Source organism: Python bivittatus, unplaced genomic scaffold, assembly GCF_059951505.1.
Source record: "Python bivittatus isolate LINGU-HERP-01145 unplaced genomic scaffold, Pbiv_v1 ctg000200_np1212, whole genome shotgun sequence".
In the NCBI taxonomy this organism is placed as follows: domain Eukaryota; kingdom Metazoa; phylum Chordata; class Lepidosauria; order Squamata; family Pythonidae; genus Python; species Python bivittatus.
The window spans coordinates 20,957,456-20,981,084 of NW_028277040.1; the positions used below are offsets into that span (position 1 = coordinate 20,957,456).

At 38.8% G+C, this 23,629-nt stretch overlaps 1 protein-coding gene and 1 long non-coding RNA gene across 2 annotated transcripts in view; one reads left to right on the forward strand and one right to left on the reverse strand.

Moving 5' to 3' along the window:
* Positions 1-23,629, forward strand: part of CHN1 (chimerin 1) — a 101,790-nt gene that overhangs the window by 66,572 nt on the left and 11,589 nt on the right. Inside the window, exons 6-8 of the mRNA XM_007434232.4 lie at positions 37-325; positions 8,237-8,314; positions 17,030-17,114. Coding sequence (XP_007434294.1) covers positions 37-325; positions 8,237-8,314; positions 17,030-17,114 — 452 coding nt within the window. The remainder of the gene's footprint in view (positions 1-36; positions 326-8,236; positions 8,315-17,029; positions 17,115-23,629) is intronic.
* On the reverse strand, positions 218-14,130 carry LOC148216552 (uncharacterized). The gene is made up of 3 exons (XR_015795219.1): positions 9,339-14,130; positions 4,773-4,905; positions 218-293 (listed from the first exon to the last, which is right to left on the reverse strand). It is a non-coding gene; the product is annotated as an uncharacterized LOC148216552 (long non-coding RNA).

A 23,629-nucleotide genomic window follows, 5' to 3' on the forward strand; every position in this document is an offset into this window, starting at 1 on the left:
AAAATATATATATATTGTTCTGTTCCATTGAGGCAGATTTGGAAATCAAACTAGAAACTTCAGACTCTACTATGATGGAAAACACTTTGTTGGAGAGAAACGTTTTGAGTCTATCCACGACCTGGTGACAGATGGATTGATCACCCTTTATATTGAAACCAAGGCAGCGGAATACATTGCCAAGATGACCATAAATCCAATTTATGAACACATAGGATATACAACTTTAAACAGAGAGCCAGCAAACAAGAAGCATACTGTGGCTGTGAGAGATTCGGTTGATGGCAAAGATTCTGCAGGAGACAATGACATAGTAGAAAAAAGAGTAAGTAATTCATTTAAAGTTGTACTTTTCCAAGTCTTAAAAATATTTCATCATTTAATTCATCTGCCTTGAAAGACAGTAAATTCTCCTACAGGTTACTGAGGATGAAAGATACACATATATAATAAGATGATAAATAGAACGTAAAAATGGTTCATTCTGACTGCTGCTTTTTTAATCACGAAAGCTCCATTTTCTTGATTCTTTTCCCCCCTGCTTTTGCTATTTCATTAAAAGCATAGGATTTTGATGGAAACTGACTTTAATTATACTATTTATTAAAAGTAGTAGAAGTAGAGATGTCTGGTATCATGAAGTAAAATTAGAACTATTGTTGTTCGTATGTTATCAAAGAACAGTGGAACCAATAGGAAGTGTCTCATAAAACAAGGATTTTTATAAGCAAAATGCATATATATTCATAGATCCCAGATTCCAAAATGAAATAGGGATGTTTGATGAGTATAAAAACATTCTGTGTTTTCTAATTCTGTTGCTCTATGACAAACACCTGTAATCTTAAGACTGGCTGTGATAGTTAAGTATTTCAGATGCAATGCCACCACTCATGTGATTAATAATGCATGATGCGGATAAAATGGACAAGGAGAAGCTATTTTTCCTTTCCCAAAATATTAGAACCAGAGGCCACCCAATGAAACTGAATCCTGGAAGAATCAGGACAGACAAAAGGATTTTTTAATATATTCAGCATGTAATTCAGCTTTGGAATTGTGGTGTGGCTACAAAAAGGGTTGGACCAATTCATGGAAGTCATGGGGATCAGTGGCTATTAGCCTGGATGGCAGTGTGGCTGCCTCTGAAGGCCTTCTGCTGGGAGACTAGTGGGCTTCCTTGTGCAATTGGTTGGCCACTGTGAGAACAGACTGCTGGACTAGATGGGCCAGGGGTCTGATCCAGGAGACCACCGCTTATGGTCTTAGGTTAAAAACTGATAATCCTAGCCTGCTAAATTTAGAAGCATGGGTTGTATCATTAGAGGCCTATTTGCAACTTTTCTTTTAATCTCTCCAAGAATTAGGTAAGTGTGTAAGTTCAGCAACCTGGTAGATGAGTAGAGACCACTCCCTAGGCCAAACAAAAAGATTACATTAAATGCCAGGTTGTAATGCAGCATTTCTTTTTTTTCATTCTGCTTTCAACTCAATTAAATACCCAGAGGTTGCCCACTGTACTTAAACTACAGCATACAGAATAAAAAGTGTAAACCAGACATTAAAACTAAGAGTAAATAACTAAAGACAGGTGAAAGAGAAGCATCTTGGCTACTTTACTAAAAGCAAAGAGACTGGGGACCAGTGCAGCTCTCAAAGGAAAGGGTCCCACATAGTGGTACAGGAAAAAGGTCTCATGTGCTGAACGAACACAATACAAGGGCATCTTCAGAAGGGTTCTTCTGCAGATGCTAATGTCTAGATAGCGTCATAATAGGAAAGGTGATCTTTCAGAATCATGCAGATGTAATTGGCTGCTTTTTAAAATAAAATGAGATAGCAGGTCTATGGTGGTGGCCAAAATTTGCTTTCATGAGGAATTTTGCACTGCACAGGTGGTGCTGTTTGCCTGTGTCATTGCAGAGCCATGACACAGTTTGCCTCATTGAGATGATTTGTGTCACACACCGAATTCTCTGGCACTTCCAGGAACAAAGCATATGCTTTGGAAGCAATGGTAGAGGCTGCTTATGGGAAGCTGTTGCAGGTCCTCCTTGTTGTAGAGATCTTTCCCTTTATTACTCTTTTGTTCTGCCGCCACCGCTAACCCTTTTGAGGGTTTAGACATTATCTAACTAATATAGGGGAGATATAGGATAGCATGGATACTTGGTCACCATATTGACTTTTAACTAATTCTCTTTTATTAAATAACTTTTAAAAATGTGTTTTAAAGCAGGTTTGCTTATCTATATCCTCTCAATACTAGTCTACTTTGGCCCTAAAATTATTGCTAACGGTGTCTCCTTGACAATGGAAGACATTCCCAGGTTTGGACTCTGACTCTCTCGGGCCTGCTGCTCCCAAACCCCTCTCTCTGAGTTCGCTCCTCTTGCTGGTATATACAGTAACTTGGGAGGAGATGCCCAGTGTTGCCCTCCTCTGACCAGCAGTTCCACCACCCAAACATCACAAAAACAAAGCAATGTAGTATCTTTCCTTCAGTCTTGAGAAGCAGGGGGCACGTTGCTCTGCAAAGCAGCTTCAAAGAGATGTCTCAGTCAAAGCTTTGGTGAAGTGGAACCTCATTCAAAGCTTTGCCCAGCTCTGTTAGCTAATTATGAGGCATCTTTATCTTTGAAGCTACTTACAGTCAAGCTCTGCATCACCTTGCAGTCTAATCAGACTTGTACTCTTTGTCAGCTGCTTCAAGAGAAAATCTGTTTCATCAAACAGGGGGCTTTGTTGTGTGTGTGTATGGAGGGGGGGGGGTGCAGCTGATGATCTGATCAGGTGTTTTTCCATGTTTACTACAGTCCCTGTTTAGCATAGTGCTGAGTCCTAGAAAAAAGTCAGCCTTGGATCTGGATTCATGTAGAGTTTGATCTGGCTATGCCTTATTCAGAGAAGTAAGGAAGATAAGAGGGATGCAGCCATTTAAGAAGGAAAAATAATCAGCCACTAATACCTTTCTGATATCACTTGCTTTCCAGGACTAAAGCCAGGGTGGGGTGGGGAGCGGTTGTCCAAACCCGATTTGTTACAAAAGCATATACCTTTAAAATAGAACTGGAGTGCTGGGGTAGGAAAGCCCAAATTCAATTCCTGTTCATGCTCCTTTCTCTTAAAAGCTGTGTATTTGGTCTCCCCCGTTGCACGGCTCTTCGACAGGACACCTTCTATACATACAGAACTTCCCAATATAATTTGGAACTCTACTGGACTGATTTGATATGGTCTATTACCTATCAGATATTCTTAGGAGTCAAATGTTTTCACTCATGCATCAGGTAAGGTTATTTAAGAGCCTGTCCACATGTTACACAGGCTCTCATCTTGTCCCCCGGAGATTGTAGCGTAGAGATACTGTAATTAATCCTCTGAGAGATGAAAGTGGCTATTTCATATTAATATCCCAATAGGCATGACAGTTCATACAGTTGCTTCTTGTACCATGTGATATCTAGGCAACATATTACTGACATTAACTGTATCAGCTTCCCATATTTCAGGAAGGGTTCTTTGGAGCATATATGACTTCTACAGTCCCACTAAACAATCAAATCTGTCTATGGACGGCAGTCATTGAATTGTTTAGGACATAAACCTTCATCATGCTGGTGATGCCAACTTAAGGTATTATTTTAAAGAATAGCTGTTGGCAAAACTAGGTCATTTCATTGCAGAACGAAGATGACAATGTTGTGATCCAATTTCACACAACACTGAGAATGGAGACTTTTCTGCATTTATTTGGGAAGACCAGCCACTGGTCAAATGGTAAATAACTGTACTGAAATGACTGACCATAAATATTTAAGAACAAAACAGATAATTTTACATAAATCATTTTAACTAAAGTACAAATATAATGTTATCCTAGTTTTAAGTTTGCTAAACTTTGGGTTTTTAAATTGTTTTCCAATTGCTAGCGGTTAAATTGTTTTGGCAAAACTGACAGTGACAATTGATCAGTCACTTCAAAATAGTTTGACCATTCTGTATTTTCTGTTTGGTTTTTCTGTGTGGTTAGTTTGGAGGATTTAGGTATAATTAAATCTATAACAGTATCTATTATAGCAAAATGCATTAAATATTTTCCAGGGCTGAGTCAAGTAGATTAACTGATTTTAACTTGCATATCTATGCAAATCTAGTTAAAGGTCATTTATATGCTTATAAAAACACTACAAAAATTTTGATACAGGTGAAGCATTTTCACAGGAAAGGATGATGTGTAGTCTGCTAGATCTGTTAAATTTCATTGCATTTTTTCTGACAAGTCCAAATCCCATGTTTACATTGGTATCGGTATGGTGAATATCACTGTGTCATTGCTAGATTTCTGAAACTTCGTGATGATCATATTAAAATTGCCATGTTATATAACAGTAATAAGATGAACATTTTCATTTTGAATGAAATATTAATTTTCCAGAATAGCACTGAGTCTAGACTGAATTACTGCTCTAGGCATATTTGCATAAACCACTAAATGCTGCATTTCTATTTCTAAAGTCTGAAAACTTCTTCCATGTCATATCATCTTCAGTTTCTGAAATTACTGCACACAAATAGAACAGAAGCTGTTCACTTTTATTGTTTCAAACTAGATGGCTTCACAAATATATCTGTTCTCTCTATATCTCTTGCAAGTATGCATCCCTCCCCCCCAGTTTTCTTATAGCCTTCTTTCTTGCTTATGGCTTTCTGCTATAAAGTCATAATATTTCTGAATTATTTCCAAGCCTTGTTGACCCCTTGTGGCTTACCCTCAGACATCTTGTGCAATCCCAATTCTTTTGAAGCAGATTTCAAGAGAGTTTATAAAGAGAGATGATCATCTTGGGAGCAACTACTAAGCACCTAATATTGCCTCAAGGGCAAACAGTTTGAAAAATGGAGCTGAAAAAGAAAAAGATACCTGTGAAGGAATCAGTCGCAGACATTTTAAGTCTTGGGCAAAGATTTCAGACTCTTTCACCAACACAGTGTTCTGGTGTCTAACCTAATGTTCTCACAATCCATTTAGCAGCATGAGGGTGAGCTCCTCATGTTATATTCAGCTACAGGGTGGATCCAAACTTGACCAAGAGCCCCAACTAACTAAAAGAAGGGAAGGGCTTGACTTCTGTCAATTACCATTCATCCTGCAGATTCAGTAGGCTCACCTGCTGTTCCAGAGGAACTGATTTTGATACGGTGTAATAGGCTACAGGAGGACCTGGTAACAGTGAGTGCATCCTCTGAGCAGAATTCCACCCAAAACCTCCATGTTTCTTGCTGGGAAGTGGAGTGGATTCCTATTAGCTTTGCACCCATCTTTCCTAGAGTGTTGTAAGGAAATAATCTTTCCTTTTTCTCTAATTTAATTTTCAGAATTCAAAAATCATTTTCTACTAATAAGAATATGACTGAGAAGAATCAGATTTCAATAAACGGAAGGAAAAAACCTAATAACTAAAAACAAGCAGAATATAAATATAATTTTTGCCATGGGAGGAAGGGAAACTAACAAAGCGATTTATAAAATTACATGGGATATTTTAAAGAATTTAGAACATACAGTCTAATTGTATAAATACCTAGATAATAGTTTGCTCATTCCGGCTTATCAAACTGAAAAATACTGTATCATCCTGAAAAATCAGCGCAGCTTCACAAAACCCATGTGCAGATGGCAGAGCTGGATAGAAGTGTGAATGTGATGCAGAAATTGTGATGACAACCATTGAGGTTAATCGCTGTCTGTACCAGGGCCTCCATATAAGGAAGATGAGTTTCACATGTTGCAGAAAAGGAGTGTCCATACTGGGCATTCAGAATGTTCAGACATTTGGATGTGTGCACCTATGCCACTAAGCAGTTGTTCTGAACAATGGGTGGAAGTTAAGGGGCAGTGCCTGCAGACCCAACCATGATATGCTGTCTGCATCACATACAACTCAGAAATATGCCCCGTGCATATATTTCTCCCTAATTTGCCATCTGCACTGAGCTGAAATATATATTCCCAAATAGTTTATATATAAAAGGATGCTAGTTACTAATATCTGTATTGATTAATTAAAGGTAGAATTTTTTTAAAAAACCAATTCTGTGGCTTTTAATGCAAGTATTTATCAAAAGTTCCGATAACACCATCTGAAAAGAGAGAGTGCCCCTTCTGTTACGGTGGAGGTGTAATTCTTCTTCTGATTGTGTATGTATCATTTAAAAATAAAGGAGGGGTTTTGTTGCAGAATCGATGGAGAGTTAATAATTCACAGATTTTAAGTCATATTGCCTGTTTTTTTTTAATTGGTTTGCTGCTCTGCTTATACGCACCATACCACATTAGCTGAAAATGGTCCAAGAATGCCTATCAGTATTCTCTTTGAGAAAGATGAAGAACTACTGAGGGACAAAGCCTCGGACTCCCACTAACAACTATTCTTGGGTACAAAGTATGATTTAGGCTATTTAAATGTGATCTAGATTGTATGCATTTTGTGTTTACATGTTTGCACGAGTACAAAGATTTGGTGTGTGGTTTTCTGCTTTGCAGCCTTGGAGTAGTGTCCTACAAGAAGAGCAAGTATCATCTGACAAAAGCAAATGAACTGTGCATGACTAGAAGTCTCTGGCCATGTTCAGCTTCTGCACATAAGAATCCTGTTGTCAAGACAAAGCTCTGAGAAGCCCAGGAGCACTTTTCCATTTACTGACCATACTATAATAAAAGGAAGAACTCATTTCTATTTGCAGAGTTGATCTCTTGGATCTCTCTCTATGTGCATTACAGCCTCTGGTTCTATAAAATCTAACACTTCCATTATGAAAATATTATCCAATTTGTAGGCTATTTTCATTTCATTTGCTCGCTTGCAAAACAAAGTATAGTATTGTCACTCTTTCATCTTCAGCTCGTTCCAGAGAAAGTAACACTGAAAATGTGTGTGGCATTGTCACAAGTCCCTTTGAGCACCTGGGAACCTATTGACAAGTCCAGGGAATTTCAGCCAAGAGTCATATTATAGATTTGGTTTGGCTACCAAAGCAACCAACGTCAGATTTCCATCTTTCCCATTCTTTTGAATGTTTTAAGAATCGTTATATAATGGCAAGGAAAATCATAGTGAAGTACTTTTTATAACAAAGGGACTAAGTGAAGTGCAAGAAAGAGCTGCTAATACCACAGAATTGCTATAAACAAAGCACGGGAGATGATTTCATGTATGAAGCTATGAATAAGCTATGAATAATTCTATTAACATTCATTTAAATCATCCATGTAATATAAAGCTTTTCGGTTAGCTCTTTAGTGTTAATGCCTGAACAAAGTGTATTGCAATCTCCTTAGTCTTTAAATGGCAGAGATGCCATTTTTAATGATGTATGACTCATTTATTTCTCATAATCTTCCTGATGATTTTTTTTTTGTTCCTTTTCTTTTGAGCCTGCAAGATAGCCTCATGTGGGAGGGGGATGAGTGAATTGAGTGGCACACTGCTTAAATTCTGCTGTTGCCTTCTCATTGGTTACCTATTCTCCTAATCTAACCAATCCTGATACATTGCTGCCAGTTAAGCCCGCCTCTCCCCCCCCCCTTTGCTAAACTGAGGTTAGCCAGGATCTATTAACTGAAAACTGATTATATGCAGTATGAGAACATCTTTTGATACAAAATCATTATCAGGATGGTTGAATAGGAGAGAGGAGAGCCTAGGGTCCTGCCTATTTGACAATTACTGCATGAATCTGTAAATGGATGAAGACACTGTGGGCTGTCTTTTGTTAACAGTGACTCTGGCTGTTGTTGCTATTCAGACCCACAAGTTTTCAAGCTTAAATTAGAAATCTTTTTTTTAAGTCTACTGCAACTGAGAAGAAACTGTAGCATCAACATTACAATACTCCCTTTTTACAATTCAGTTTCGACTTGGGGGTGATACTGCTTTTATTTTGCTATAGTTCGGTTTGAAATAGCTCTATTTGAAATAAGTACCAAGGTGGATAGGGTTTTGTTTGGTGATTCTCTGTGTGTGGGATATTCTTCTCTTTCTCTCCCACCCTATTCAAAATGCCCTCCAAAGAGTCTTGGTCAGGGCAAAAAGCTAGTAGAGTTGCCGTTCACAACTTGAAACAGGAGAGCCGTCAAAGAGATTTATTGATAGCAGCCTTGGGAATGCGACTAGGCTTGCAAAAGTCATCTGTGACAATCTGGCAACCTCTTAAACTCTTTGCTTATTCGCAGCTGACATCACTTGTCAGAAGAGCAACTCTGAAAGAAAACGAACACATTCCAAAATATGAGAAGGTTCACAGTTTCAAGGTAAGAGGCTCAACTGCATCATTAAGCGTCTAGCCAGCTGGATGTTGAAAGCTTGTTGAGGAATGTAATGGATTTGCACGTCTGTGTGTTGTCCTGAAGCTGGACAAAAATATTCAAGTCAGAAATGTAATGTCTTACACATGACATTAAGTCAAATGGCATCAAAATTTTAGTTGATATAGCTATTATATATTGCTCTGTTATATGTGTGTGTCTGAATGTGTGTGCGTATGTGTGTGTGCACACACATATACATGTACCTATAAACAAAAAATATTCAGAATTATTTTGTTCTTGGTAGTTTTTTATTTTTCCCCCAATACTTGATCAAACAATTAGCCAACTTTACTCTCTTTATTGCTCTAAAATAGTATTAAGTGCCAGAAGATATAATTTGTACATCTCTTTCTTCCTAGTTCTTTTTTCCTCTGTATTAATTAATCATCAATATTGAAAACAGCACATTGTTACAACCATTCTGTTAAAGCTGATAAACTCTTAAGAAGTCACGCAGTTCTTTGAATACAGGCTTTGCTTGTGCGGGTTCTAATTTCTTATTTTGTATTAGTCTATTCTTCTTCTTTTTTTTTTTTAAATGACAATTCAGGAGAGATCTCTGAAAAAATTATATGCTTGAGTGTTTCTGTCTGTATTAAGCTAATGGTATTGTAGACATTTGTTCTACCCGTCTAATTAACTCTAATTGAATGTGTGCATGTTTATCCTGCATAAGTTGTTATAAACAGAACAATCAGTTATTGCTGGAGAGGGTATACCGCAGTGATCTCATGTTCTAAAAATGCTGACCATAATGGTGAGGGTAACAATTTAGCCAACATCTTAAGTTAAATCAAATCTCTACTTTTCTTCTTTCTGAAAATGCTCGGCACTCAGTTTTTCCAGTCCAGTTCCTGTTCTAACCATGGGCCTTCCAGCATGCTTACAAGATCCCCCCCCCCCTTCTAAAATGTTACATGCATCTGTTAAACATGATCAGGATATACAAGTATACATATGCACATACCTGAGGATACAAAGAGCTGCAGATTAGAGATGCGCTTCAGATTCAACTTCTGCGTGGACAAAATTCTGAGTCTCCCCCAACCTGGCATCTTCCAGTTGCATTGTGACTACAGCTCCCAAATTCCCAGCCAATGTAGGTGTGGTGTCCTAACAGACCTGAAGACCACTAGCATGGGGAAGACTGCTTCATATGTATTAATGTCTAGAGGGCTTCCTGATTTGAATCTTGCCTATATTGTGAAGCCACTTGGTAGCCTTAGGCAAGTTGCACTATCTTATCTTCCCCCCCAGTCATAATGGGTAATATGTGGGACAATAATATTGCTTTAGTTTATAAGATTCTTTTAAGGATTCATAACCTTAGTGTTGAGTATAAACATGAGGTTATTTTGTATATTGTTATAGTGTTAACCACCTGACAGTATTATACACGTTGTTGTTATATTACTTTTTCACAGTTAAGATTGGCTGCAAAAAAAATAATAATCTGATTTTGGACTAACACCCTCTGAGTTTCTTCATTGTGCTATTCAGGAGATTTAACGCCAGTGTGGCCTTTCCTGTTGTAGAATTCTCACCACACCTCTTACCACAGTCCTATAATCAGTTAAATCCAATCAGCATTAGCTTCCAAGGGAATTAAAGTAGGTATCATGAAGATCAAATTGCTACCAGTTTTTTTTTTTAAATCTTGTTAGTTTAATGCTACAATCATTAGAGCAGTCTCAAAATACAGTCAAATTTACAAAAGCTGTAAGAAGAATGCCAAGCAAAGTCTAAAAACATGGTATTATCACCTTCAGTGATTGTTGTGATGCATTTCCCTCTTACAACCCAATCTTCACCAACCTGGCACTCTCCAAACCTATTAGATTTATATCTACTATCTCCAGCCAGTCTGAAGTCCATCATATATTGAGGGCACTAGGTTTGTGAAAGCCGTTTTAACATTTTGGGCTGGTTTATAATATTTCAAAAAAGTTTTTGTTTTAAATGAATACTAAAATTGGAGAGACATTCTGCAGTTTTTAAAAAAAATCTCCCTGGCAACCAAATAGTCTGCTGCATTTATTTTTAATGGCAGCTTGAATAATGCTTCCTTTGGCAGATCTTCAAGGGAGTAGCGAATATCACTCCATTGATACACAGGAGGCATTATCAAAAAACTGCCCTAGGTTAACTGTACAAATTATGATCATTCATAGGGAAGAGTGAGTCTCTAAGATGTGGAGCTTGGGGACCTATTACAGTACTCTTGGGAATATTGTAATCCACTTTTCTCTGGGGTAAAAAAAAAAAAGGCAGGAAATTAAAAGCAAATAGCAAGAGGAATTTGAACCTACATAAATAAAACCAGGTCAAAACTCATTTAAATAATGCAGTTTTCTATGACTTGATCTTATAATATAAACATAGTTTGTATTAAATTAGGCTCCCTGGCATGAAGGGTTATAGAATAATGTTTAAACACTTGGAAATCATTGAATCACAGCCCTGCAAAGGACTTCATGAAGATCTTGGCATGTGGTATTTCTTATGTAACTGTGTGTGTATTTTCTATGCAAACAATTCAGTGAGGACTTTGTTGGTGAATAAAGTATGTTTCTGGGTCCCTTTCTTGAAGTGTGGACAGCTGTAAGTGCTTGGGGGCTTAACTGCTTTGAGGGCTTCCCAGGGTCTCTAGGTATGCATGTGCAGGCATTTCTAGGGTAGCAGCAAAGCAGAGAGATCCCATCAAGTGATTTTCACAAGCCTACTGGTGGGTGTGCAAGATCCAGTCTATATAAGCAGATTAAAAGTTGGTTCTTTGCAAAGAAGCTTGCAAAAGTGCTACCCTCCCACCAACATTGTTCCAATGGTATCAATTCCTCCATTGGTTCTCCTGTCATCAGCATTATCATGGTCCTTGCTTATCAGGAAACAAAACAGAGGAGTCCCTGCAGGCCTGCATCGTTGGAGCAACAGGGAGGAATGGATTGATAACACTTGAATGGAGGTCCAGGTACATACACACACATTCTTTTGATTTCACAAAATGAACCCACAAGCTGCATTTTAAAAAGAGAGAGCGGTTTTGGGAGGGGGGACTTTTTAAACTAGTGTATGGGCCATTTCTCATCCAGAATCCCCTCCAGGTGCCTTAATCTCTCAACCTCTACCTAAAGAGACATAGTTACTCATTTTCCTTCTGTTGCTAGAAGTTTCGTGGGGAGGCAAGTGTTGGTTGGAAAATAGCACAAAGGGTCAGGATTCAGATAAGTAGCATTTCCTTTTAAACTTGTAGTTCCAACAGCTGCACTTTTCAAAAGGAAAGAGGTCTGGTAAAAAAGCATTGGACCTACTTGTGTTCTGCCTTAATAAAAACAACTTTATTCTGCAAGTACTCATTGATTCTAGTCCAGATCTGCAATCTCTTCAATCATTTTTTTTCAATCATTTTCTACAAGGGTAAGTTGAGTGAGGTTTTCCCAAGACTTTGACCATCCCTGCATTCTCTGAATGCCAGATCATTAGAATTAGTTATAATGTATTCAACCGCTGTAATTGTTTGCTTCCATGCGTTTTTATGTGCAAGGTTTTATTTTGGTGCCTTGCAGTTTGAGTTCTTCAATTGATTGATTGATTGATTGATTAAAGAACTCCTAACATCCTCAGATACAATTCTTTTCAGCCCTATATGAAATGACACTATTTAGGCTTCAATTCTGCATTTTCAGTCCATGTGTTACATGTATAACATAAAAGAAACATTCCCCACTGATTTCCCTCTATTCCAAGATAGTTAAAACTGCAAATAGACTTTTTTCCTAATTAGCTGAAACTTCTGTGTTTATCCATGTTTTTCTTGGTAAATCTAGCTTTGACACATTGCTGCTTGCTGGTCTTTTGCCTTTGCATGTGCATGGCTTCCCATGTGATGAAGTGTAGAAGGAAGCAGCCAACACTCTTGCTTCAAGGACGTGATATGGTGTGTCACAGCCTCTTATCTTCAGCAGGGTTGGTTTTTCTTCCCCCCCAGATTAGCTAGAGCGTCATAGCCAAGTTCATTCTACTCACATTCAGCTTTGCAGAGTCCTTTTTTGCTTCAATACGTAACTAGATATTTTGGTACTTGCTGCCACTTTTCTTGGATTCGTGATTCAAACTGTTTGCAGCTTTTTTACTTAAAAAAAAAAAATCTTCAAAAGTGGCTAACAGTGCATCTGAAAACATTAGCCTCATAAAAACTCAGCAAATTCAAGTGTCTCAGCTCTGTTGTACAATATAGTTTCAGTACTACACTGTAAAAGACCATTTATCACTAAAAGAAACTAGAGGGACTCCTATTGTCTTCTATTTCCTGTAGTAGTGTTTTGGTCACTTCAGTGAAATACAGTTGCCACTTGTTCCCATTCCTGCTGACACATTCAATACCTACAAGAAAGTCAATAAGAGCTTCTGGCTAGGAATGAGTTAGAGTTGCAAACAAACTTTGGCTATTCAGCATTCAGGTCTGCACTGTCCTTGCTGATAAACATGCTATTTATATGCAGCAATGAAGGCTGCCCGGTGCATAATGTCCCCAACGTCCTCTGAAGTCCTGGACCAAGTTATTAGCCACGATTCTGGGCAACTTCAGGACACAGGCTAGCTCAGGCTTGCCTAAAAGAGGCAAAGGGAGCGTAGAAGAGTCTTGCTGAGCTTTTTTTCCTGTTCTAAGAGATTAAACAAAGTATTTACTGCCAAATGCCCATTGTTTTAAAGCAGGAATGTGCAACTTTCTCTAAGTCAAGAACTGTATTTGAGCATTGAGTTGCGTACCAGAGACTGCACTCCAAAATAAAATAAAGTTGGAGCAAGGAAAAATACCAAAATTGACTTCCTATCACTTGTATTTTACTAAAACAAAATACAGTTCGTATTATTGCTGTCTAGCAATGCATGTAATGCTTTACCCGTCTATCATAAGTTAATAGCATTGTTTAGAGGTCTCTGGATGTCATATCCAAAGCTTTTAAAGGCACACGTAGCTCTGTTGCTTCATGTTCTGCATCTGGTTTTAAATCAAGGTCCTCCGAATAATTAACTTTTGATGTCCTATTGGTTTTTTCATGATGGACTGTCAAGCACCTTTTTCGACACTGCTAATCTAATTTCTAATTAATAAAAATCAATCATCTAATTTCTGCCAGCCGTTTGTGAAGTATTTTTCATTTTTTGTTCCTCCCTTTTCCCATCTATAAGATGGAAGGAATATTGTCTTCACAAAATGTTCACTTACACATGGACTATTTTTGCTTTAAACATTTCTAAAATATTTATGTGAGAAATGATCGTACTCCATTTTCAGAAGCATGAATAATGCATTGCAATTTAGACAGAAGGCTTCTGTGCTGGTTCATGGAAGAAAATAAGGACAGGAGTTTGGTAGGAACTTGACTTTCCACCAAACACGGAAGGGCATGGAAGAAGATGGATTGTTTTCCAGCATTTTGGCATGTTTTGAACAGGCTGGAAAAAATCTCACCCACTTACCTTATGCTCTGTATTGCACTACAGCTTATGCCGTGAAGCTAGCCCCACTGTGTGGCAGCTTCTTGTCCATGGGGCAGAAGAGGACCCAAAGAGCAGCACGGGTTCCTGTGTAGCTCAGGAGATTTCGGCTTGCGTCTAGCCATTGGCTCTCCCAAGCTTTCTCCTTCAAGCTTCTTTTATAATGCTCATTTGGCCTCCTCCTAATGCTATATGGCCAATGAATCTGACAAGGCTGCCACCAGAAGACATACAGGGCCACCAGTGTTGTTTTATATATAACCGCAGACCACGTGAGAGTGATTTTTCATCTCTTGTCCTCATTATTGGTTCTTCCTTTATAATACAGAGATTGTATGAAGGAGATTAAAGCTGCAAAGGCAGTAATCTTATCTAAACAGCTGAAAGAAAAACTCACGCCTGGAAGCATTAATAAAATAGCTGCCTTGGGGAGATGGAAATCTCAGGGCATTATCACAAGGAACATGTTTTTGTTTGCATCACTGGGTGAGATGTGCTGACCAGGTTTATCCATTCTGTGCATATTGTGTTTTAAGCAATGCCTGGCTCTGTGAGGCTCTTTCAGCAGTTGCAAGTACATGTCAGAGCTGGCTGTGTTAAAATCCCTATATCTGACAGCAGGGACAGGTTGAAGATATTTTTTTGGTGAACATTAATACACGGACTGGAGAATCTGTTTAAGAAACCTGGAGGAGGATGAACTCCAGAAAAAGCTGGAAACTAAGGGGCCCTCTATGCAGTGTTGGGCTCTTACTTCCTTCAGCCCTAAACAGGATGGCTGTCGGTCAGGGATGATGAAAGATGTAGTCCAAAACAATCTGCTAGGATTTTTTAAGTCCCTCTACTAGATATATGGGATACTGATCTCCCGTCCTAAAGGGTCGGCGACTGGGGTGGGGGGAGGGAGTCAGGATTTTTCCCCCCATCTCAGTCTTCCCTTTCAGTACCACTAGGGCTAAAAGAGGAAAGAAGTTGTGCCAATTTCCAACATAAGTGCTGTACAATGTGCCAAATATATCTTAGTATATCTGAGCAGACCAATGAGCAACCATAGTTTATCTCCATAAATCTCAGTTTGAGGAAAAGAATGCTTGACCTCAACCCCTTTTTTTTTTTTTAAATTCAGTATGAAATATCAACAGTAACTTCTTTTCTCCCCCTCTTTTTTTCAAGCCTAATTTGGCTTCTGTTCTTCTGTGCTATACTTAGTTCCTCATATGCAGGGCAGAAAAACACTCCATTTACTTAGTTAACATAAGAACAAAGATAATCTCAGGTAGACAACCGTGCAGCACCTCTGATTTGTGATCATAGGTCAGGAAAGCAGGGAGCAGAGTGAAAGCTTTATCCACCATCTTGCTATGGATGAACAAGGAGCCATTCTAGCCATCCTACTATTTCTAAAACAGAAAGTCAGGATGCTGAAATAGATACAGATATCTCCTCTGGCTTATAATGGTGGCACATATTTAATAATAAAAAGCCCTTTCTATCTCTACAGCAGTGATGCATGATAAGGCCCACATAATCTTGGGCTTTATGGCTGGGGACTAGGACAATTATTTTCATTGGCACAGGGGATTTGTGAGCAGGGACTACGGAAATTGCAGTGACAACATTGTACTCATTCTGTATGTATGTATTGGCCTGTATTCATTAAAATAATTTATTATTAATAACAGGTTAGCATAAAGTTTTTGCCTCTGCGTCTGAGGAAGGCATTAGATATGGGATTCTTCGCTGGAATGTCATGGGTAGGGCTTTTACCTGTGAAAGTACCACAGTAAAGCAATTCTGTTCTCCTTTTCTGTAAGAATTAAAACTGGCAAGTCAGTAGCACAAGAATGCAGTGCAGTTCAGCTACATGCTGAGTATAATGCCAAACCTTCTTTTGAAAAAAGCCAAGTTATTTAGTCAGTTTTCTAAAAAGAAAAAGCAACAGCAACCCATCTCCTTGGGCTCATGAATTCAACCCCTTGTTTCTAATCAACCCACTTGGGGTCTGATAACAAAAAATATAGAGCTGGCACCCTACCCTTGCTTTAAAAGCCTTTCTTAACACTCTGCCTCTGCCCCATCATTGCTTGACTCACTGTAGCTAATGGAAGGACCATGGCTTTCTGATAAAGCACACACTGCACGCACACAAGTCTACAGTTCGTACCATCTCCCACATGAACGAATCCAATGCATACCATTTCCCATGTGAAAGCATCTCCTCCTCTTCCTCCTCCTCTTCCTCCCTCCCAGGAATGCTATACCTGATACAACCTGTTTATCCTATCTGAAGGATCTCCATCGCTCCTTTTGAGAATGTAAGCTGGTGTAGACATAGCTTCATGGTCCGCCATTTCCCCCTTTCTTTTGCTAACCAACTTGCCAGATGAAAAATTGAAAACTTGCAGGGAATTTATAAACTTTGGTTGGTCTAATAAAGATATCACATTCATACATTTTTGTTTTGTTTTTTTTTCTCATGGCCAACAGAGCTACTGTTCCTTTTTAATCAGAGTCTTGATTCTCTTAATTCAGTGACTACTGAATTTATTTATATTTATTTATTTATGTGATCTAGATATAAATAAGTGACTCTGGGCGGCTTACAAGGATTAGAAACACACGACCCCAGGTGCCCAAGGATAACAATAATCCCACTCACGGGGGGGGGGGGGAACCTTACATCGACAATAACAGAGACAACAGTTCCCTCCAGACCAAGCCATAATGATTTTGAATAAGCTGACCTTTTCCCTCAAAGTGGAAATAGCTTGGCTTATTTTCAACCCAAATCAAGAAATCATCATCCTTTTCTCCAACAAACAGAAATGGAGTAGATTCTGGCTTTGGCTTTGGGTTCTCCAGTTTGGCCTCATGTGCCTGCTTCCAAGCTTCCCTTCTAAATAGGGAGCTGGAAATGAGGAAGAATCACCATGTGATCCCCAACCATTTTTGCAACTGGAGCTTGAAGCAATCTAACCTATTTCTTTACATTTATATTCTGGCATATTTTCCTGTAAGAGACATCACATGAAAGCAAGGTTAATTTGTTATTGTATTGCTATAGTTTAGAAAAAGAGAAGAAAGCTGGTGTGCTTTTGAAAAATACGTGTATAAACCCTTGTTCTCTCTCTTTTGTTGTTTTCTGCTTTTGTTTTTCAGGTTCACACATTCAGAGGTCCACACTGGTGTGAATATTGTGCCAATTTCATGTGGGGCCTCATTGCTCAGGGAGTGAAATGTGCAGGTAACAATGACTCACATTGGATATGATGATTTTCCATTTAGTAACAGAATTCATCTTTAACTGAAGTGGCAGATACTAAAAATGGATTAAAGATCCTGAAATCTAGAGCTTTCGCAGATATATATAATTATCAGTTGCTAAAATTCAGGAAAGAGTTGGAAGTGATAGGAGCTTCTGAATTTGCAAAACCAAAATAAAGATATAATATATGATGCAATCAAATTAAAAAATGAGAAACATATATCTATCTTATGCCAGTCAAAATTCACCTTCAATTATGCAGTTAAATTTCCTTCTTCAGGCATATCAGAAACGAGTAGGCGTTAATGAATGGGCCAGCCTATTTATGTGCATCATATTCCATGTGCAGCAAATTAATGCATAGAATATGCATACTTTTATGTGGATGTCTAGCTGTTGCTATGCAGGGTTTTTTTTCCTGATAGTCATTTTGGAAGAAAATAAGAGAGCATTTAATTATAGCCAATCCAATTATATTTGTGGGTACATATACATACATACAGTATATAGCATTCACTGTCGAAGTCATGTTTATTAATCCAAAATGCTGATTCTTTATTTTAGAATTATAGTGTGTTTTAAAATATGTTTGGACAGAAATTTCTGTATGTGGAAGAAGGTAAGATTTACTTTGTTTGTGTAAGTAAAAAGGGAACTACTGAGATGTGTGCATTTACATTAAGCAAGTGCTATTACTTACACATCTGTGTTATGGGTATATGTTACCTTTGATGCCTGCATGGTTTGTTAAGGGATGTGTGTGCAGATTATGAAGAGGACTGTTCATGTCTGTATGCAACCTGAAGCTTCTGGAAATTACGGGAGATCTCTCTGCTTGGATTGTGCAGAAATTCCAAACTCTCTCTTCTCCACAACAGCAGTACTTCTTCCACAACATACACAGCAACAATTGTGAACCTGTGGCAGAAAGTAGCTGAATCCCATTTAAATTTGCAACTTTCTCACTGACAGCAGACTTGGAGGGGGTGATCTGTTCTGATTTACACCTGAGATCGGGCTTCCATATTAAGGATGCCCAAAACATTCAAAAGAGGTGCTTTGCAAAGTGGAAGGCGTTAAATCCAGTCCCTGGTTCTCTCTCCATATGTGGGCATGAAACGACAACACTTCTGTGAGTGCTCTGCGTGTCTTTTTGCACAAGCAAAAGGAAGTTGGGAGACAGATTTCATTCTGTGTAACTAAAGTCCCTTCAATTGTATCAATAACTAAAAAGCTTATTTTACCTCAGCATGTAGAATCATTTGCTTGCAGAAATTGCTGTATAATATAGCCATCATTTTTCAAACTAATTTCAGTCCATTTTGTGCCCTTCGTTTTTTTTTTACTGATTTCTTAAACCAGTGTAATTGTAGCATGAATACTATGAGGTATAGTATTTAATAGAGCATAATATATTAAAAAGAGAGCCAGTTTGTTGTAGTGGTTAAGGCGTCAGGCTGGAAACTGGGAGACTGTGAGTTCTAGTCCTGCCTTAGGTACAAAGCTGGGCCAGTCCCTCTCTCCCAGCCCTAGGAAGCAGGCAAGGGCAAATCGCCTCTGAAAACATGCCAAGAAACTGCAGGGACTGGTCCAGGAAGTCGCCAGGAGTCAATGCTGACTCAAAGCCACACACATATATGCACAATATATTAAAAAGAAGTATTCTGAAATGTTAAATGTACTCTTGTTTTCAAGAGTACAGAACGTTTAGTCTCCCTAGTGAAAAATAGACAAGGAAAGTACAAAGGAAATAGACAAGGAAAGTATTTTTCATTATTATTCAGTGAATCTGTTGTTTATTAATTTGGTTTTGCTGCAGCTACCTTCCAGTTTCCAGTTACTTCCATCATTGGGGAACTCATGTTAAATGAAACTCCAGCTAAATCAGAGAAGCTAAGGTGAAACTGTGGGCTATGAGGCTGACTTGTTCACTTATTAGAATTTAAACTAAGCAGATTTTATTATTGGATATTAAGTGTGATTGTGGCTAGAATAAAACCAGGCTTAGATGCATCTAATTTCCTTTTCCTGATATACAAGATAGGAAGAAGGGGTATCTGCAATGTTCACCATATTTGTCCATGTAGCATTTCACCATGTTTTAGCACATTTAATTATTTCACATAACTCAGTCTAGTTCCTTGCTGTAGAAAGCAGTACATAAATGGAGCACTCTTATCTTTTACATTTATCACACTCACTCAAATACAGCATTTTTAAGTTATGAGGGGAAGAAATGCAGATGTTGAAATCTCTTACTTCAGTGGAAAAATTAAACCTGTTTATCTTTTTTCATTAAAATGGAGAGAATGTATTTAAACTCCTTATATTTAGCTGGCTTTTCTCATTTGAGCTTATAGACTAGTAGTAATGATAAAAAGTGCAAAAGAGAATAAATTTTCTAGAGCAGGTTGACAGGTATTGGACACAAAGTTGCTATGAGCTTAATTCGCTTAAAACTCCTGGGCCTTAGGAAGCATGTAATAAATACCCGAAAACTAGGGCTTGTGGATGGAACGTAAACCTGCCTTGTTCACAATGCCTTAATGAGCAAAGTTTAGTCAGATGCTGTTTTAAGCCTGATAGTTGAATGAAAACATCTCCTGTGCAAAGGAGATGCACAGAAAAGAAACATAAAATAACGAAATAAAAAGACAAAGAAAAGAGCACTGGTGGGATACAGAATAAAACAGGTAGAGTAGAAACATGATGAGGAATGTGCATGGACAAGTGTGGACCAGTAGGTCTACATAGGGGCTGAACCCAGTTTTACCCCTACCCCAAAAACTTACCTTGACATATGTTTGAGTCAGAGGGCCCAAAAGGCCAGAGGCAGCTGGAGGTGCGTTTCTCAGCCATTTCCTCTAAGAAGCCGTGCTAGAATAGGTCACCACCACTTTGTTGTCCATCTCTGGAAGCCTGGAATATGTGAAGCACAGTTGCCTCCTGGACTAATCGAGGATTAGGGACCTGCAAGGCTTCCTGTCATCCTTTCTAGTTAAGCTAGAATGTCCCATTTTAAAACGGGACCATTGGCCTATTTGCAAAAGTAGGGCTGCATGGACGCAAGTATTAAGCACTAGCAACTTAAAAGCAATGTTTGTAACAAGCGGGAAGATAAATTCTGCATCATTTTTGTCCAGCTGTTGACAATTTAAGAGCAGTCCTTGGAGGAGCACTTTCTCTTATTTGTTTTAGAATGCTGCATCTCGTAAGAAATAAAGGATTGGGGCGGAGGGAATATTACAGGTAGTCCTGGAGTTATGACAGTGCTGAATGAGGGGGAAGTCATGACCAGTCCGCAAAGTTGCAGCCATCGCAGCATCCCTGTGGTCATGTGATTGCGATTTCCAGTGTTCCCTGCTGGCTTCCCACAAGTCAATGGGGAAGCCAGCAGGAAGTTGGAAGTCACTCCTGCCCTTTCCGCTTTTTTGCCTGCCCATGCTCTGGAGCGCCTGCTCCCCGCAGCATCCGCACCCCCATTCATGCTCGCGGCGTTCCCCCATCCATGGCATCCACACATCAGCTCATGCTCTGGAATGCCTACCCGTGCATCCACCAACCTGCATGCCTGGGACTCTGGCCATTTCCCACTTAATGACCCACATGATCCAGCAACTGGGACTGCGGGATTGCCGTCTCTAAGCAATGCACTCACGTGAGGTCGCACTTTGCAACTGCATTGCTTAGCAACGGAAATTCCGGTCCAAATTGCCTTCGTAACCTGAGGACTACCTGTATGGAGATTTTCCTATAGGTGCAGGTAGATGTGTAGCATGAAAGGGCGTTGATCCTTTTTAAAAGCTTATTTATAACCATTATAATAGGTATCTTTTTGACAGTGCGTAACCTACCATGGTAACTCGCCTGCAACTTCTCTCCATCCTGGTATGTGGGTGTCTTGTCTCTTACTTGGATATGGTTTATACAGTGTACTTTCACACACTGTGAATATAGCCACCTACCTTAAAATAATTCTTTAAGGGCAGATTTCTCTAAAGCCTTAAGTGGGAGGGAGAAAAGAAGAAGGCCCCAGTGCATTTTGAGCAAAAAGGAGAATAAACTTCAGAGCTTTTTTTTTCTTTTTTTAAATTGCCTTTAAATATTTTAGTGTTTTGCTTTTGTGAGAAGCAGTATTTTCTCAGCAAATAGGAGAGGGACTGGAAGAAAACCTCCTTTCGTGGTTGCGCTCAGAGTTCCAGGATCCTCTATCCCTTGTCTCCTCTAATGGAGCACACTGACTAGGTCCCAGATTTTCTTTCAGTAATACCAACAAGCTCATGGATATGAGCTGCTTTGAAGTGTGTGCTTGGTCCTCCTACGTCGCAGTCTTAAATGTTCCAGGGCTGGGACAAGTACGTTTAACTCTGCTAATTTTCATCTTATATCTCTGGGATATCAAGGTTTTCCTGTAACTTAGTGCATTTAATGGATTTCCACATTTGTAGCTTCCCTCCCTCAAAGCACCACATGCAGATCTAATCAGGTATATTTAAGATGTTAGCTCCCATTTCCTGTCTTGGACCTCAGCTCCAGATTGGTATAATGGCTAAATTTAGCTTGGGATTCATACCCACTCTCATCCATGAAATTTGCTCAGGGGCTTGGGCAAATCACATTTTCTGTTTTACAGGATAGCTGTGGCATCAAAAGGAGAGCCTCCTGTACAGTGTCCTGAGTTACTCAGAGAAAGGATGGGATACAAATGGCAACAATGCCTGCAGGGCAGCATGGCTGCACTAATGTTAACCTCTGATTGACAGGGCAAGGAAACAGTATTGCCAAGATAGTTTGTCTATACAAAGAGCTAAAAGATTTAGAGCTCTATGAAAAAAGACAAAAAACTTGCTGAAAAGATAGATTCACAGACAGCCTTTGTAACTGATTTGGAAGGAAGTTTAGCTAGATGAAAGTCTTACAGTCTGAGTAGTTCACTTTACCATTGAAAGGCACAAATGCTCTCCTTTCATTCAGAAGAGATGAATGCTGCATTGAATGGGCACAAGATTCTTTTGGTGTCCTCCAAGATTGTAGTCTGTTTCTAGGAGGAAACATCAAGATTGAGGTAAATGAGTATTCAAGAATAAATAGTGAATATCTTCTATGAGTGCTGTTCCTTGTTCGGGATATTCAGGTGTAGATTAAAAGCGTATGCCATAAGATCCATTCTTTTTGCTCAGTTGAATGACTTGGTTACCTTCATTAAATAGTCCCATCATAGTACAACATAGCTTAATAATCTATCTGAATCTTCAGTTCAGTCCATGTGACCCCATAAATCACCAGACAGAAAGATAGGCATGTGGCACTGGGGTTTATCACCCATCTTGGTGGGTCCATTGGTAAGCCTTACATGTTTTGGGGCCCATAGTAAAGTTATGGATGAGAATGTGGGGGCAAACACATGCAATACTACTATTGAAGCCATAGGCCATTCTCAACAGGTTTCAGATTTCATTCAAAGGTCCCCTTGAACTCCTTTTCTTAGCAACCTCAGAAGTCTATTCCAGAAATTACTGGAGTAAATTTCTCCCTTTCCATAGAATAAATGAAATGAAGGAAGGATAGTTACGAGACCATGAGTGGCAAGTTTTCCATTGGCCACTCTCTCCTAGATCCCCACTCCTTCCTCCTACAGCCAGCCTATGGAGAGAGATAGGGAGGAGCAAATATAAAAGCTCTACTTTTCTGCATGACCAGACTGAATTGTTGCCTGGCGTATTTCCTGAATTCCATTAGTGATGGACTATCCTGTCATTTCAAAATGAGAATGTAGACTTTTCTCTTTAGAAATTCTTCCGTAAGAAGGCAAACTTAGCACTGGGGTGTAGCTGAAAATTTGTGTTTTCAGTTATATCTACTGAAGAAAAAAGATGTACCATCTTGATTATTCTCCTGGCATTCGTTATTGAACTGAGATAAGCTCATATAAGGAACAGCAAATACATCTTTTCCTCAGTATTCTTAGCAAGTATATATTCCCAGATCCTGAATTGCCCTTGAATTGGCCCCAAATGGGGCATATCTGAAATAGCTTATTTCATACACTTAACCTCAAATCCAATTCTGATTTCACAGCAATCATAAAACTATTAGAACTCTCTAGTTGTCTTTTTGAATAGCATATAAGTCTTTTTCCCATTTATGTTAGTTCTTAAACCTGACACAGTACTTACTCTTCCCCAGTGTAACTTACAATTATGATGGCCCTGTATTTAACACACTATGATGTTTCTATAATGCATACTTGGCAACTGTATATTTTTGTGAATTATAAGCAAGTTGAAGGTTAGGGATGATGAAAATCAAATCAGCAGCAGAAGAGAAAGTGACAGCTCTGCTTATTGTACTCTCAGCAAATATTTGAAATAGATCCTCTTGGGGCAGCCTTAATACAGTGCTTATAGTTCTTGTGTTTGCTCATGCATTAATAAAAGCACATTATTTCAGCTTTCAGTGGAAAATGTTAGTCGATATTTTCTGCTCCTAAATAT